This window comes from Eretmochelys imbricata, chromosome 2 (assembly GCF_965152235.1).
Source record: "Eretmochelys imbricata isolate rEreImb1 chromosome 2, rEreImb1.hap1, whole genome shotgun sequence".
Taxonomy (NCBI): Eukaryota; Metazoa; Chordata; order Testudines; family Cheloniidae; genus Eretmochelys; species Eretmochelys imbricata.
The window spans coordinates 18406334-18424149 of record NC_135573.1 but is presented as its reverse complement, the minus strand read 5'-3'; the positions used below and the strand labels follow the sequence as shown (position 1 = coordinate 18424149).

At 42.9% G+C, this 17816-nt stretch overlaps 1 protein-coding gene across 3 annotated transcripts in view; it reads right to left on the bottom strand.

The window, feature by feature from the left end:
* Positions 1–17816, bottom strand: part of ASAP1 (ArfGAP with SH3 domain, ankyrin repeat and PH domain 1) — a 333180-nt gene that overhangs the window by 38230 nt on the left and 277134 nt on the right. For all 3 annotated transcript variants that reach the window (XM_077809790.1, XM_077809791.1, XM_077809792.1), the window contains 2 exons: positions 13941–14048; positions 5828–6056 (listed from right to left, as the gene is read on the bottom strand). In XM_077809790.1, coding sequence (XP_077665916.1) covers positions 5828–6056; positions 13941–14048 — 337 coding nt within the window. The remainder of the gene's footprint in view (positions 1–5827; positions 6057–13940; positions 14049–17816) is intronic.

Sequence of the window (17816 nt, the reverse complement as noted above, 5' to 3'; positions counted from 1 at the left end):
ATGTAGGGAGCAAACACATCAATTTCTGCAGCTTTTAAAACTCCAGCTGAAAAGTTACCAACCAAAAGACCCAGTCTTACACTAACTAATATATGCAGAAATATAAAAATAACTTGCAAAAACATTAGCTATACACACACACACAAATTGACATACTGTAATTTATAAATCCATATACATGCACACAGTTTTAAAAAATAAACCAAGTTAATTTTTAGACATCAAATGCACTAAAAACCATGGGTAAGAGGGGCATTCAGTACATAAATGATTTTTAACTTGCCTTCCTTCCCCCACACTGTAGGCTAGAACAAGTTAAATTAGCTTAGTTAAATAAAAAAAAATGCTTCATGGTTTGTGTGTACAGTGCTGGTTTTGCTAGCAGTTGTGAGAAGGCCTTGAAAGAATATGGCTTAACTGGAAAAGCTAGCCCTGAAGGGTAATTGATAAAGATAAAGGGCAGAAGAAACCCCAGTTATAATATAATTAGTTAATAATAAGAAAAAATTGTGCACATTGAACCAGCAATGACCTGAAACTGGCCCCAACATGGTTTTTAGCTAAGTTAGTAACAGGCAATGCGATCACTGGTTTATGAAAAGGGTACAAAAGGGTGAACTCCTGAAGGGTCATTGTTAATGCCTGACTGACTAAATTGGGTCTAAAACTCCTGGGTTCAGCCTGTTTGTAAATATCATGATCAGATGCTTATAAATGTTTTGTTACTCTTTGGATGTAGTAAGTTGTTTATTATTTAGGCTTTTTAGGCATGTTTAGAGCAATTGTATAAATATGATCAACGTTTGGATTTAACAAAGGAATCTGCGGTTAAATTAGTGTCATGGTAATATCCCCTACATAAATAATAATTCCAACACACAAAGCTCAGATTTGATGGTTTCCACTTCACTGTGGCATCTCAGCAAAAACCATGGAACCGTGCTACTAAGGAACTTCACTGCAGACTGAAGCCAGCTTACGAAAGACTAAAGGGAGGTGTTTTTCTTTAAGTATACAGCATGCTTTGGAAAAGATTTATTATATTTATATCCCAAAGGATATAAAACAATATTAAGAAACTTTTTCAAAACTACACCACTTGCTAAATAATGGAACCCAACACCTACCTGCTCCTTACGGACTGGCTCCATGCTCTAGCACAGTCCCCTGGTAGCTGTTGGAACCTTACACCAGACAAGGAGATGTTACCTAGGGAGGTGGTGGAATCTCCTTCCTTTGAGGTTTTTAAGGTCAGGCTTGACAAAGCCCTGGCTGGGATGATTTAGTTGGTGTTGGTCCAGCTTTGAGCAGGGGGTTGGACTAGATGACCTCCTGAGGTCCCTTCCAACCCTGATATTCTATGATTCTATGATTTCTCATTTACCTCCCTGTAATCCCATGATGGTGCAGTTTTGTGGGGACCCTCTGTTCTGGTCAGACTGCTTGAAGTGCTCCTAGGGCTTTAATGTGAGCCAGCCTATGGAGTGGTGGAGTCTGCCTTTCAGAGTCTGACCATCTTTCCCTGGCAGAGCAAGGGTCCTTGGGCTGAAAGCCAGACAGGCTCAATCCCAATTAGGCTTCAGCCTGAGGAAGAACTGCATAGGAGGAACACAGGCTTCTCTGCATCCCTACAGGGCATGGCGGAGGGGCAGTGAGCATGGTAGAGAAGACGGTCTGTGAGTGAAACTCTGTGTATGACAAAAGCCCCAGAAAATACTCCCTCAGGAGGAGAAGACAAAGGAGGAGGAGGCTAACCCCATATTTCCTCCCGATTTATTCATTACCAGGAGTAATCACTGCCTTGTGAAGGACAGATTTGCTTCCGTCATTCTGGGAGTGTATGGGATATGCAGGACTTACCCCTGAGTATCCTGAGAATCCCCTGATTCATAGTGGGAGTAAGGAGAGCTGTGTAGGAGCCCTGCTTCTTTCCCCAGGGAGCTGAGGACCCACTTCACTATCTGGGAGGGACACTAGTTCCTTTCAGGATTTTTTCCCCCTCCAGCCCATGTCTGTTGCAAGACTTACCCCCTAAAATGACCAAACAGCTTTCTCCTCATCCTTAGACTCTCTACCCGAAAGCTCAGAAGCTCTTGATCAGGCTTTTCTGTGAGACATTGGGGCAGGGTTGGGACTCGACTTGCTGATCTGACTCTGAGCCCACTGCCCAAGCAGTGCCAAGGTCGGCTGGCTGGACTCTGAGCCCCGTGCCCTAGTAATGCAGAGGTCAGCTAGATGGTAACAAGCAGGTCATAATGAACCCTCTATAGATCTTGTAAGTGCTGCCTTATGTAAGGAACAACGCTTAGATTTAAGTCTGGTGTTTTTAGGACAGCTCTGCAAAGGAGTCTAACAGGAGATGCTGCAGTAGCAGATCCAGGTGGCTGAAACCGCCCTGCTGCTATTCATCTCATCGAGGGGAGGAAGGAGATAATAAGTCAAAACTGCATGAAAATGAATAATAATAAAGACTTTAAAACAAAATGGTTGGGAGAAACTGAACTACCAGCTTGCTCCATCACCAGAGGCAGAAAATCTGGTGGCCTTAGCTGAAGAGCGAAGCTTAGTCCTGGAGCCTCCAGCAACAACACTGGACCACCTCCGAATGCCACAGGAGGGGGAGCATTAGCCCATGAGTAATGGATGAAGACAGAAACTGTGTAACAGAACAGCAAGGCTAGTTAGGCAGTCAATTGGCAACTTTCCTATATTAAAAAAAACAACAACCCAGGAAACACTAAAATCACCAATACATGACTAATGCTGCCCTTGGAACAGTATTTCCCAAGCATGGTATCTGAATCATGCAACTGTTGTTCTATAAAGCAAACAGAGACTACTGCATCCAGTGTCACGCTGTACATTTTAATGAGATCTTTTCTTTATTCCTTTTAAAAATTTAAACTAACATAAGAGCCAAGAAAATGAAATGCACATAGTTATGTAACAGCTTTGTAACTCAAGGGGACAAATTCACTTAAGGCTTTTAGCCTCATGTTATGCTGTTAGCCACTAAGCACATTTTACATAAGTCTAGTTTAAAAACAAATCAAAATCAAAATAAATAAATAAAAACAGTTTGGCTCTGTATAAGCTGCAGGAGAGAAAAAAGTAGAAAATTTGATGGTAGCAAAGCTTCAAGATTAGACTTCAGTGCATTATAGAAAACTAACAATTATATTCCATAGATGAATAGCCCACTCCAAATCATAATGTTATGAGTATGGTATAAATGGATTAACAAACTATTAACATCTATTACAGCAACAATACATCAGGTGTGAAAAAAATCTTCAGGACTAATATAGTTGTAAGAGATTCTCTTCCCTTTTAAACACTATTATAATATTTATTATTTCATCACAAAAAAGGCAACATTAAATATCTCATGGCTTTACGTTAAGTGCACACGGTGATGATTACACAATTTTAGCAAAAAGAAAAGGAGTACTTGTGGCACCTTAGAGACTAACCAATTTATTTGAGCATAAGCTTTTGTGAGCTACAGCTCACTTCATCGGATGCATACTGTGGAAACTGCAGAAGACATTATATACACAGAGACCATGAAACAATACCTCCTCCCACCCCACTCTCCTGCTGGTAATAGCTTATCTAAAGTGATCACTCTCCTTACAATGTGTATGATAATCAAGGTGGGCCATTTCCAGCACAAATCCAGGTTTTCTCACCCTCCGCCCCCCCCCCCCCCCCCGCACCCAAACTCACTCTCCTGCTGGTAATAGTTCATCCAAAGTGACCACTCTCCCTACAATGTGCATGATAATCAAGGTGGGCCATTTCCAGCACAAATCCAGGTTTTCTCACCCCTCCCCCGCCCCAAAAAAACACACACACACACAAGCTCACTCTCCTGCTGGTAATAGCTTATCCAAAGTGACCACTCTCCTTACAATGTGCATGATAATCAAGGTGGGCCATTTCCAGCACAAATCCAGGTTTTCTCACCCCCCACCCCCCCTACACACACAAACTCACTCTCCTGCTGGTAATAGCTCATCCAAACTGACCAGCTCGTTCACCTGCACATCCACCAATGTGATATATGCCATCATGTGCCAGCAATGCCCCTCTGCCATGTACATTGGTCAAACTGGACAGTCTCTACGTAAAAGAATAAATGGACACAAATCAGATGTCAAGAATTATAACATTCATAAACCAGTCGGAGAACACTTCAATCTCTCTGGTCACGCAATTACAGACATGAAGGTCGCTATCTTACAACAAAAAAACTTCAAATCCAGAATCCAGCGAGAAACTGCTGAATTGGAATTCATTTGCAAATTGGATACTATTAATTTAGGCTTAAATAGAGACTGCGAGTGACTAAGTCATTATGCAAGGTAGCCTATTTCCTCTTGTTTTTTCCTAACCCGCCCCCCCCCCCCACACGTTCTGGTTAAATTTGGATTTATCCTGGAAATGACCCACCTTGATTATCATACACATTGTAAGGAGAGTGGTCAGTCTGGATGAGCTATTACCAGCAGGAGAGTGAATTTGTGTGTGTGTATGGGGGTGGAGAGTGAGAAAACATGGATTTGTGCTGGAAATGGCCCACCTTGATTATCATGCACATTGTAGGGAGAGTGGTCACTTTGGATAAGCTATTACCAGCAGGAGAGTGAGCTTGTGTGTGTGTGTTTTTTTTGGGGGGGGGGAGGGGTGAGAAAACCTGGATTTGTGCTGGAAATGGCCCACCTTGATTTTCATACACATTGTAAAGAGAGTGGTCACTTTGGATGGGCTAATACCAGCAGGAGAGTGAGTTGGGGGTGGGGGGGCGGCGGAGGGTGAGAAAACCTGGATTTGTGCTAGAAATGGCCCAACTTGATTATCATACACATTGTAAGGAGAGTGATCACTTTAGATAAGCTATTACCAGCAGGAGAGTGGGGTGGGAGAAGGTATTGTTTCATGGTCTCTGTGTATATAATGTCTTCTGCAGTTTCCACAGTATGCATCTGATGAAGTGAGCTGTAGCTCACGAAAGCTTATGCTCAAATAAATTGGTTAGTCTCTAAGGTGCCACAAGTACTCCTTTTCTTTTTGCGAATACAGACTAACACAGCTGTTACTCTGAAACCAACAATTTTAGCACAAACCCTTAATTCTTCTTCATGGATAATCCTAATCCTACAAAACCAAGCGGTTGTTTCACTCAGTGAAGACCTGGGGCCTCTTGCTCAGTTTTTCCGTGAATATGGGGTTTGCTGGACACCTGGTGGAGTGCTTAGGACCTTCCCTTCCCCCACATTAGTGCTCAGCAGAGCCATTCTAGCAGCTCTACATGTGGGGGGCCTAGTATGATAAGTGGGGACCTCACCAGCCTGCTCATGGTCTGGCTGTCTTCTCTGCCAGAAGCTGCATAGCACTGTAACCTGAAGCACCGCTCATTAGTTACCAAGATGTTCAAAGGGCTCAGATTTGAGATTTTGGTTTGGGTTTACGTCCAGAGTGTACTGTTAAAATAATGGCTTTAAATAACAAGCATAACATGAGCAGAATTATTTCTATATAGAATGAATTAGCTGCTTTTTTGAAAACAGAATTGTAGTACGTATTTGTTATTCTTAATAATTCATGTCGGATGCAACTTAAATACAAATCTACTGTAAACTTTTCATTTCAGCACTGTAAAATGCAAGCTTTCAGTATGTGAACTTCATTAGATTAAAAAGCATTATACAAAGTGAAGGAAAAGCACACTAAATCTTGGAAGAACACAAAGTGTTCAGGTTGGTTATGAGAAGCATTGAACAATAATTTTTGGTTTCCATTAAATTTTTGCGAACAGACTTACCTTTGCCAGCATTTCTAGGAGGGAGAGGAGGAGCATCTGCTGTTGGAGAAGCTGGAGAATCTGTGCTTGTAGAGACAAAAATCTGATTTGTAAAGGCTCCGTAGGACAGTCTTTGTTTGTCTCTAGGAGTGCTAAATCCAGGCAGAGTCATTTTGTCTTGGGGGGAAAGACTGGAAGAGTGGCAAAAGCTCTGGGGTCTTGGAGAACGTTCTTTCTTTATAGGACTAGGCTATGAAAACAGAGAAAAATTACATTATTGCACAGATTTAGTATAGGAGGGCCAATATAGTCATCATATACACATTTTGGTGTCCTGCAATTCTCAGCTTTGTCATCCTTTTTACAATGCTATACAAAATGTGAAAGCCACTGTGTATATATACAGGAAGGGTTTGTGTGTGTATGTATGATTAAATACAGAAAAAATATTTGTATGATTACAACAGAACTAGTTCCTGATATACATATACATAGATACCAATATGACTTCCTTGCTGATTGGTTAGATAACTTCAGCTCATCCCCTTAAGGTATCCTCATTCGTGAAACTCCCACTCCTCTCACATAAATTAATGGCTGTGGCTTTAGCAGATTAAAATTTACAAGTTGTAATTAGATTATCGGCACTGAAAACTGTATATGTACTGCTATACAGTTATGCTATTCACCTTGCTTGGTTTTTAACAAAGTATTATTTAGGAGGTAACAGTAAACCTTCATTTTGAATTGCACTTAAAATCCTGGCCCAACTGAAATCAAGGGGGAAGACTACCAATGGGGCCAGGATATTAATTTAAAATTACATGTGATGCTAGAATGAATTATAAATGCATAGAGAAATAAAGGAATAACTTTTCAGGCAAACAAGTTTGGCATGCTTACTGCAGTAGCCATTTACAAGATGCTATATTTTCTTTTCCCAAAATATGTGTCATTTTCGATTTTGAAGATCCCTAAGGTCCCCATTTTTGGTAATAATGGGGCAACTTCCAACATTTTTAGTGTATTTTTCCTCATATCTGTGTGAGGTAGGGAAGTACTGTTATCCCCATTTTACAGATGGGGAAAGAGCACTCAGAGCAATTAAGTGACTTGGCTAAGGTCACACAGGAAGCCTGTGGGAGAGCACGGAATTGAAACCTGGTCTCCCAAGACCTAGACAATCACTCTAACCACTAGAAAATCCTTCCTTTTGCCCTGAATTTGGTTCTTTCATGACTCCTTTTTCCAGAACTGTGCAACACAGTTCTTGAAAAACAGACAGGGCAACAAGTAAAAACAAATTATGGATTTGTAGAAAGTGTATTTAACACAAAAAGTGCATCTTATGAATTAAAAAAACCTAACCTATCTCAATTTGGAGGGAAAAAATCACCATAAAAAGGACAACTATACTGATTTAATTAAATTCATTTTCTTCTGGCAGCTATAATTAAAGCTGAAAGTAAAAATGTGCAACATTTTTTTTAAATGGCATACATGCATTTTACATTAAAGATATGTCCGGTCTTCAACGGGCATATTTTAACATCTATGAATAGACATTTTAATCAAAGGAGAAATGGTTACCTACCTTTCCATACCTACCTACCACACCTGCTCTTCGTGGTATGTTTCACGTATCCATTCTACTGAAGACATGTGCGTGCCTACTACACAGTTGTCAGAACTGCAGTACTCGTCGGGCGGCTCAAGCACCCTCTGTCACCACAGAGCCGCTCCCTGCCAATTGCTTCTTATCGGATAGATTCCGACAGAGAGGGGAAGGAGGGCGAGTCGTCGAATGGACATGTGCTACATATCTCAAAGAACAAGTTACAGAAAGGTAGGTAACCTTTTTTCCCTTTCTTTGCGTGATTGCACATGTTAATTCTGCTGTAGGTGACTCACAAGCAGATTAACGTGGAGGCGAGCTTGGAGTCTATCTGAATGACTGTACAACAACCCACCCAAAACTGGCATGATTCCTGGACCGATAGGAAATGGTATAATCATAGAATCATAGAATATCAGGGTTGGAAGGGACCTCAGGAGGTCATCTAGTCCAACCCCCTGCTCAAAGCAGGACCAATCCCCAACTAAATAATGAGCAGCAAAGGTGTGAACTGATGACCAGGTTGCTGCTTTGTAAATGTCTCAGATAGGTATTCGTGCTAGGAAAGCTGCTGAAGCTGCTTGCACTCTAGTTGAATGAGCCATTGACATTAGCGAAGTGGTAGCAAAACGAACGCAAGACGAAATCCCGGAGGAAATCTTCTGAGTGAAGCCAATTTATCTTTCACTATCTGCAACTGTGACAAATAACTGGGCTGAAAATCTAAAGAGTCTGATGCAGTCAAGTAGATGGCTAATCACATCCTAGATCCAGTAAATGAAGCTTCTGCTGATGTGTATGCTTGTGAAACTTCAGGAAAAAAGTTGACAAATAAATTGCTTGGTTAATGTGGAAATTGGAAACCACCTTTGTCAAGAATTTTGGGTCAGGGTGGAGGTAAACTTCATCCTTATGGAAAACCGAATACGGAGGTTCTCAAACCAAGGCTCTCAATTCACCCACTCTCCTTGCTGAGGTAATCACAATCAGAAACACCATTTTCATGGAGAGATGGAGTCGGAAGCAAGTCACAACAGGTTCAAAGGGAGGTCCCATTAATTTTGTTAGCATGATGTTGAGATCTCATGAGGAAACAGCTTCTTGAACCTGAGGATATAATCTGTCCAACCTTTTAGAAACCGGATAGTTATGGAATTGGAGAAAAAGCAATCTATTACCCACTGGAGGGATGGAATACTGAAATTGTTGACAAATGTATTTTAGTGGAACTGTCAGACCTTGATGTTTTAGGAGCAACAGACAATTCAAAACATGGCTAATGGAAGCCTGCACTGGAAAGAGACTTTTCTGTTGAGACCACAAAGAAAAACATTTTAATTTGGCCAGGTAAGTATGTCTAGTTGAAGGCTTTCGGCAATTCAAAAGCACTTCCTGAACATCTTTCGAGCAACTATTTCCACTGTGCTAGCCATGAAGCATCCATATTGTCAAGTGGAAGGCCTGTAGTTTGAGGTGGAGCAGACAGCCAGGGTCTTGAGAAATCACATGTAAATTCAATGGAAGAAGTAGAAGTGGCCTCGCTAACAATACTAGCAGGGTCGAGAATCAATGTTGCCAAGACCACGCTGGTGCTGTCAGTGAGGCAAGCATGATCCTGCTTGGCCTTGAACAGGGCTCTGAGTAGAAATAGTATCAGAGGAAAGGCAGAAAGTGTCTGTCAAAGACCCTGAGCTGTGACCCCCATGGGAACAGAACTGATGGCACTTTCTGTTGGCCTTTGCTGCAAACAGGTCCATTTGGGGAGTTCCCCCACAGCCGGAAGATAGACCTGGCAATGTCTCGATGTAATGACCACGTGTGGTGAGCAAAGACCAGCTTAGGTGATCTGCCAACATGTTCTGTTCTCCTGGAAGTTACGCAGCTTAGAGGTGAATGGAATTGGTTACGCAGAACTCCCAAAGTAGAACTGCCTCCTTGTACATTTGGGACAAATGTACCACTCCCTGTCTGATTACATAAAACATAGTTGCTGTGTTGTCTGTTAAAACTAGCAGATATTTTCCCAGAATACACGGATGGAAGGCCAAGTAGACTAGATGGATAGCACATAGATCCCTGAAGTTTATATGAGTCCTCAGATTCTGTCACAACCAAAAGCATTAAGTTTGCACGATTCCAACGTGTACACCACAATACAGGGACGAGGCATTTGTGACTAAAATGAGATTTAGTTGCGGAGAAACAAAGGGAACTCCCATGCAAACGTTCCAAGGGTCTGTCCAACAACTCAGAGAGGACAAAATTTCCTCTGGACATGAATCGCTCTGTTTAGAAGATGTTGAAAGGGGACATACATTGATGCTACCCATCCCTGAAGCCTCCTGAGGAGTAGTTTGTCATGCTGTACTACATAGGTATGTACATATGCTGCCTCGTGCCCCAAAAGTTTGGGGCAAATGTGCACTGTGGTAACAGGATGTGCTTTTAGATCCAACATGGTCTCAGAGTGTTTGGAACCTTGAATGGGGCAAGAAACACTCTGGTTTTTGCAGCATCTAGGAGTGTCCTGGTAAACTCTATTCTCTGCACAGATTTTAGAATTGGTTTGTCCAGACTGAGTAAGAGCTCCAGTGTATTGAAGGTGGATTGAATGATGGCCACACTGGACAGCACTTGAGACTCGGACTGGCCTCTCACCAGCCAGTTGTGCAGGCAGGGAAACACACGGATTCCCAATCTCCTCAGATATGTAGCTACCGGTACCATGTGCTTTGTGAAAACATAAGAGGCTGCTGACAGGCCGAATGGAAGTACCATGAATTGATAGTGTCCCATTCACTACAAACCTGAGAAACTTCCCATGGTCTGGACAGATTGCTCTCTGGAAGTAGGCATCCTGAAAGTCAAGAGCAGCATACCATTTGCCCTGTTCCAGGGAAGAAATGATGGAAGCTAGGGTAACCATATGGAACTTTATTTTCTTCAGGTATTTGTTTAACTCTCTTAGGTCTAAAATAAAAATGAGACAACCTTTTGATTTGGGAATAAGGAAAGAGTGGGAATAAAAACATTTTTCCCTGAGGAACTCTCTCTGTGGCTTCCACTAGAAGGAGAGATTGGACCTCCCGCTGATGAATGGTCTTGTGAGCAGTCCCTGAAGAGGGATGGGAAGAGAAGTGGAGTTGGAAACGAATGCAGGGAATAGCCCAGATCCATTATGCTAAGGACCCACCAATAAGATGTGGTGTGAGTCCAAGCATGAAGGACTGGCAAAGATAGGGTAGAAACAAATTGGTTTGTAACTACTGGTATGCTGCCTTTGACAAACCCGTGAAAATGCATATTTAAACTGGGCTGCTGCTTGTCGCAGATGACAAGGGGGGCTGTCGTCTCCTGTAATTCCTGCCTCTTTTTCTTGGCAGGTCTTGGTGCCAAGGTATAAAATTCTGATATCTGTGAGCCTGATGGGGCCAGAACTGTTTACTCTTTGTCACCAGCATGTAGATTCCAAGTGACTTCAGTGTTGTCCTGGAATCTTTTAGGTTACACAGCCTATCATCCATCTTTTCCAAGAAGTGGGACAGACCATCACATGGCAAATCCTGGATGATGTGCTGTACTTCAGGAGAGAGACCGGAAGACTGCAGCTATGAACACCTCCTTACAGACATGGCAGATAACATGCATTGAACTGCTGAGTCCACCGCATCCAAGCAATCCTGAAGAGCTGTCTTTGCCACCAACTTACGCTTCTCTATCATAAGAGTGAACTGCCTGGAGTCCTCCAGTAGCTGTCTTTAAACGTTGTGATGTTTTATAGACTCACAGACTTTAAGGTCAGAAGAAACGACCATGATCATCTGCTCTGACCTTCTGCACACTGCAGGCCACAGAACCTCACTCACCCACTCCTGTAATAGACCCATAACCTCTGGCTGAGTTACTGAAGTCTTCAAATCATGATTTAAAGACTTCAAGTTACAGAGAATCCACCTTTTACAGTTGTTTAAATCTGAAAGTGACCTGTGCCCCATGCTGCAGAGGAAGGTTAAAAAAACCCAGGGTCTCTGCCAGGGGAAAATTCCTTCCCGACCCCAAATATGGCAATCAGTTAGATCCTGAGCATGTGGGAAAGACCCACCAGCCAAACAACTGGGAAAGAACTCTCTGTAGTAACTCAGCGCCCTCACTATGTAGTTTCCCATCATATCATCATAGCCCCATTGGGATATTTGCTACTAGCAGTCACAGATCGGCTACATGCCATTGTAGGAAGTCTCATCATACCATCCCCTCCATAAACTTATTAAGCTAAGTCAAGCCAGGTAGGTTTTTTGCTCCCAGTGCTCCCCATACAGTGAAGTCATAGTGACACAGGAGAGCTTGCTGGTTAGTAATTCTAAGCAATAGGCCTCCTGTCAAATAAAGTTTACAACCAAACAAATTCAGCCTCTTTGATTCATTACTCTTTGCTGTTGACCCTTGGTGTCCTGCCTCTTCCACTCATTAGCTAGTGCCACAACCAAAGAGACTGGGAGCAAGTGAAATCAGAGATGTTCAAAACCCTTAAAAAGGACACAGTGTCTCTATTCTGCCTGTTTCGCCATAGGCAGGAGAGAAGAAGGGGTCAGCCAAAGTTTTTTTAACTGGCTCCAGAATTGCTTCATTAACTGGAACTGCCACTCTGGAGGGCTCCGCAGATACTAATATGTTCACTAGCTTGTGATATTTTTCACAGACCCCTTCCACTTCACTGTCTAAAACCGAGGCAAGCAGTCCTTAGTGAGCCTTGTAATTCTCTTCTGGTTGTGGAGAATCACTCACCATCTCTACAGCCTCATTGGGTGATGAGGAAGAAGACACACCATTGGTACACAGGGCAATGCTGAGGGAATGGCTGATCTGCCTCTTGCAGTGGAAGTGCTGTCTGAGCAATTTCTAGTTGCTCGGTACCGCTCCCCGTTCCGGGCACCAGAAACCATTGTCTGTGGTGCTGATGATCTCTGTGCACCCTTGAGGAAGTCAACTCAGGTGAGGAGAGGTCTTAACAGGGGGACGGACACCCCACCTTCCAGAATGGCCACTGACATGGTGGTGGGCCCCATGGTTATGCAGGCCATGGCCCGTTGCGATGTGCCCATTGCTGGGACTGATGTGACATCCATGGACTTTAAGGCTCTTATGGAAAGTCAACTTCCTGTCTGGTATGGGACACAAAAGACCCCACTTCCAAATCTGACTCTGAGTCCCCGGTAATGGTGGAGCAGAACCCATGTGGACAGGACACAGGTAAGCCGAACCAGGGGACGGTGGTACTGGGGATATTAACAATAGCTTTCCCCTGGAATATACAGGCCTTCTAGGTACTGGAAGTGGCATTGCCACTCCATGGTCTTGAGAAGCTGGTGCAGGAACTACAGTCACCAGTATCAGCTGAAACCCTTCCTGCATTGCCAGGGACACCAATACAGAAACGTTAAACAATTCTCTGGCAGCAGCATATGCCTCTGGCATTCTTGGTACTGGAATTGGGTCTTGAGTCCAGCATATTGGAACTTCAGGTGTTGGCCTTGACAGACCTGGCATAGGTTCTGGAGTTGACAAATCTTCCCCCTTTGTAGCAGAGGAACACTCTGGGGAATGCTTCTCCTCAGTGACCCTCTCAGAATTCTTGCTTCTAGTTGGCCTCAGTACCAAAGGTCTTGCTGTATGAGGTACCATGTCCTTGGAAGACCTGTCTCTTCTTCAGTTCCAGAGACACAGAACATAGCGCTGAAGACATCTCAGGAGGCGCAGTATGTACTGATGGCTCCCATGAACGGTGAAGTGCCGCTTCCATAAGGAGACACTTAGGTCTTGCTACTCTATCTTTTTTAAAGCGAGGTTTATTCCCTCTACAAATGAGACACTTGTCACTCATGTGGGACTCCTCCAAACATTTTAGGCAGCTGAGGTGTGGGTCACTGACCAGCATCAGTCTGGCTTACAACGGGCAGGATTTGAATGACAGAGAGTGAGGCATGGTTCTAGCCCCAGTCCTGGGCCTGAGAATCAAATTTGGTTCAAAAGTACCTAAAAACTGAAACTTAAGACTAGTATGAACTATATACTATATCTAACTAACTACTAAATGAGAAACAGATTATATACAAAGAGTGAGGGAAATAAACTTGTGATAGCAAGACTGGGAGCACTCCAGCTGTTGCTGGTGGTAAGAAGGAACTGAGGAGGGTTGGGGGTGGCTCCACATTATTACACAACATACGTAGCATGGCAACAGAAGGAACTCAAGCCACCCTGATGGGTACTGCTGAGGGAAAAAGTTTTCCAACAACTGTGCATGAGGCATGGAAGCACCTGCAGTGGAATGGACACGTGCAATCACTCGAAAAACTGGGACAGGATAAAGATGTCAGCATTAGTTTCAATTGGCAAAGTAGCAACTATTGAATTTCATATTAAATTTAAATTAAAAATATTTTCTTACATTTCCACAAAACTAGCCAACTTTGAGAACTTCTTGGAAACCCATGTCAATTATTCAAAATTCACTTTTACCTTGTCATCTAAATCATCATCACTTTCATCAATTTCTTCCTGTCGAAGGTTCCACTCATATTCTACATGTATGTGTGGATTTAGCTTCCCTGCCTTGGCTTGGGAAAGCTGAAAAGCAAAAATGTAACAATATCAAAATGCTTACTGTTTCGTCAATCTCTACTTCCTATTCCAAAAAGTGTGCAGTAAGAATGTTTTTTAATATTTAAGAGCTTGAACAAATGGCAAAAAACCACTCTGTCTTAGTTTTAAACCCTTCTCCCTTCCCCAAAATTAAAATCATAAAGCCCAAGAAACAAAAAACATCCACATAAACATTTAAATCAAATTTTCTTTAAAGCACTTATTAACCCCTGGGCGTTGTCCTATTTGACTTAAACATACTAATATTTTGAACACAACAGAATATCTGTATAAAGCAGCATACATCTGGAGAGTTCCTCTAAAAAAGCAATTTGCCCTTTTCTGCACAGCTTTTCAGACCAAACTATTAGAGAATGCTAGTTATTTTTGTGTGTGCCATTTCTGGTGTCATCTATGGAAGAGTGGGAAGAAAGGAGCAAAGTAAACTTGCAAACTGATACTTTCCTGTCTATGTACTTAGATGACCCCCATCACCATTGTATCAGAGCACCTTTTAAGACCAGTATGAAGCTGTCATTTTCCCTCCACGCTACCCCCTACACATGGAATGTCCTCTGAACTCCACCTGGCCAGTCTATATGACTCATTCAAACCCCACTCAGAGACCCATATCTTCTGTGTTGACCTTCAAAAGAGGAGTTTATTGAAATTATGGGGGAGAATAATTAAACCTCTTATCTACTGCCTCGTACTTCCCACTGTGAGTGTGTTCTTTCACTTATTTCATATTGTAAGCTCTTTGGTGTTGAGGCTGTCTTGCATCATACAACACCAAACACAATGTCAGACCCAAACAACATAAACAATAATTTGTATATTCACAAAGCACTGCACAGGGTTTAGGACATCTCACTTAATTTAACCTAATGGAAATTGTGTAGTTAAGGCTCCAAGCTACGCAAAGAAAGTTTACTCATGAATTTACCTTCATCAGCACAAATACTTTGACACCATAACTTTTTACTTCCTTTATAGTTTACATAGATATTAAGTGTTGCCACTTCCTTTCAATTGTGAACTTAGTCCCACTGTCAGTTTTCAAAGACAGAGAGAATATTTTTCTTCCCCAATATGGAAAAATATAAAAACACATGAAATGATCAGTCTTATTTTTAATTAACCATGACAGTCTGAGTAGGTATTTGCAGGATTTCAATTACAATAATAAGCAAATGTAGTGCTGTCAAACTGTCCCATGTCGACAGGTTAGGATACCTGATGGTTTATTGCTAAGATTTTCATAAAAGGTACATTTATAACTATACAAAACCATTGTATACCCAGGTCAAAAAGTTAGCAACCAGTCCTCACAATTCTGTTGTGCAGTAGCTCTTCTTTTAATGGATAGTGTGTCTGCAGTACTAGAAAGAGCACTAAGAGTAACAGAAGTGGTAGTATCTATCAGATGACTCAGGCTCACTGAGCTCAGGTTAAGGGGCTGTTTAATTGCAGTGTAGATGTTTGGGTTCAGGCTGCAGTCTGAGCTCTGGGATTCTTTCACCTCGCAGGGTCCTATAACCGGGCTCCAGCCCAAACCCAAACATGTACACTGCAATTAAACAGTTCCTTAGCTCAAGCCCCAAGAGCCTGAGTCAGCTGACACAGGTTTTTACTATGCTGACAGCTTGTGCCACATGCTTGCAAAGAAACTGCGGAACCACCTAATCAACATCCTCTACAGAAAACAGGGAAAGATTAAGAATGAGCTCCCAAAACTGGATACTCTCATAAAAAACCAACCTTCCACACAAACTTCCTCATGGCTGGACTTTACAAAAACTAGCAAGCCATTTACAACATACACTTTGCTTCTCTACAAAAGAAAAAGGACACTAAACTATCTAAACTACTACATGCCACAAGGGGCCACAACAGTGGTTCCCTTAACCCACCCAGCAATATTGTTAATTTATCCAACTATACTCTTAGCCCAGCAGAAGAATCTGTCCTATCTCGGGGCCTCTCCTTCTGTCCCTCCACCCCCACGAACATGATACAGTTCTGTGGTGACCTAGAATCCTATTTTCGACGTCTGTGATTCAAGGAATATTTCCAACACACCTCTGAACAACATATTAACCCACAGAGACCTTCCTACCAAGACTACAAAAAGAAGGATTCTGGGTGGACTCCTCCTGAAGGTCGAAACAACAAACTGGACTTCTACATAGAGTGCTTCCGCCGACGTGCACGGGCTGAAATTGTGGAAAAGCAGCATCACTTGCCCCATAACCTCAGCCGTGCAGAACACAATGCCATCCATAGCCTCAGAAACAACTTTGACATCATAATCAAAAAGGCTGACAAAGGAGGTGCTGTCGTCATCATGAATAGGTCGGAATATGAACAAGAGGCTGCTAGGCAGCTCTCCAACACCACTTTCTACAAGCCATTACCCTCTGATCCCACTGAGGGTTACCAAAAGAAACTACAGCATTTGCTCAAGAAACTCCCTGAAAAAGCACAAGAACAAATCCGCACAGACACACCCCTGGAACCCTGACCTGGGGTATTCTATCTGCTACCCAAGATCCATAAACCTGGAAATCCTGGATGCACCATCATCTCAGGCATTGGCACCCTGACAGCCGGATTGTCTCGCTATGTAGACTCCCTCCTCAGGCCCTACGCTACCAGCACTCCCAGCTATCTTTGAGACACCACTGACTTCCTGAGGAAACTACAGTCCATCGGCGATCTTCCTGAAAACACCATCCTGGCCACTACGGATGTAGAAGCCCTCTACACCAACATTCCACACAAAGATGGACTACAAGCTGTCAGGAACAGTATCCCCGATAATGTCACGGCAAACCTGATGGCTGAACTTTGTGACTTTGTCCTCACCCATAACTATTCCACATTTGGGGACAATGTATACTTCAAATCAGCGGCACTGCTATGGGTACCCGCATGGCCCCACAGTATGCCAACATTTTTATGGCTGACTTAGAACAACGCTTCCTCAGCTCTTGTCCCCTAATGCCCCTACTCTACTTGCACTACATTGATGACATCTTCATCATCTGGACCCATGGAAAAGAAGCCCTTGAGGAATTCCACCATGATTTCAACAATTTCCATCCCACCATCAATCTCAGCCTGGACTAGTCCACACAAGAGATCCACTTCCTGGACACTACAGTGCTAATAAGCAATGGTCACATAAACACCATCCTATACCGGAAACCTACTGACCGCTATTCCTACCTACATGCCTCCAGCTTTCATCCAGACCACACCACACGATCCATTGTCTACAGCCAAGCTCCACGATACAACTGCATTTGCTCCAACCCCTCAGACAGAGACAAACACCTACGAGATCTCTATCAAGCATTCTTACAACTACAATATCCACCTGCTGAAGTGAAGAAACAGATTGATAGAGCCAGAAGAGTACCCAGAAGTCACCTACTACAGGACAGGCCCAACAAAGAAAATAACACAACGCCCCTAGCCATCACCTTCAGCCCCCAACTAAAACCCCTCCAACGCATCATCCAGGATCTACAACCTATCCTGAAGGACGACCCATCACTCTCACAGATCTTGGGAGACAGGCCAGTCCTTGCTTACAGACAGCCCCCCAACCTGAAGAAAATACTCACCAGCAACCACACACCAGAGCCACTAATCCAGGAACCTATCCTTGCAACAAAGCCCGTTGCCAACTGTGTCCACATATCTATTCAGGCAACACCATCATAGGGCCTAATTACATCAACCACA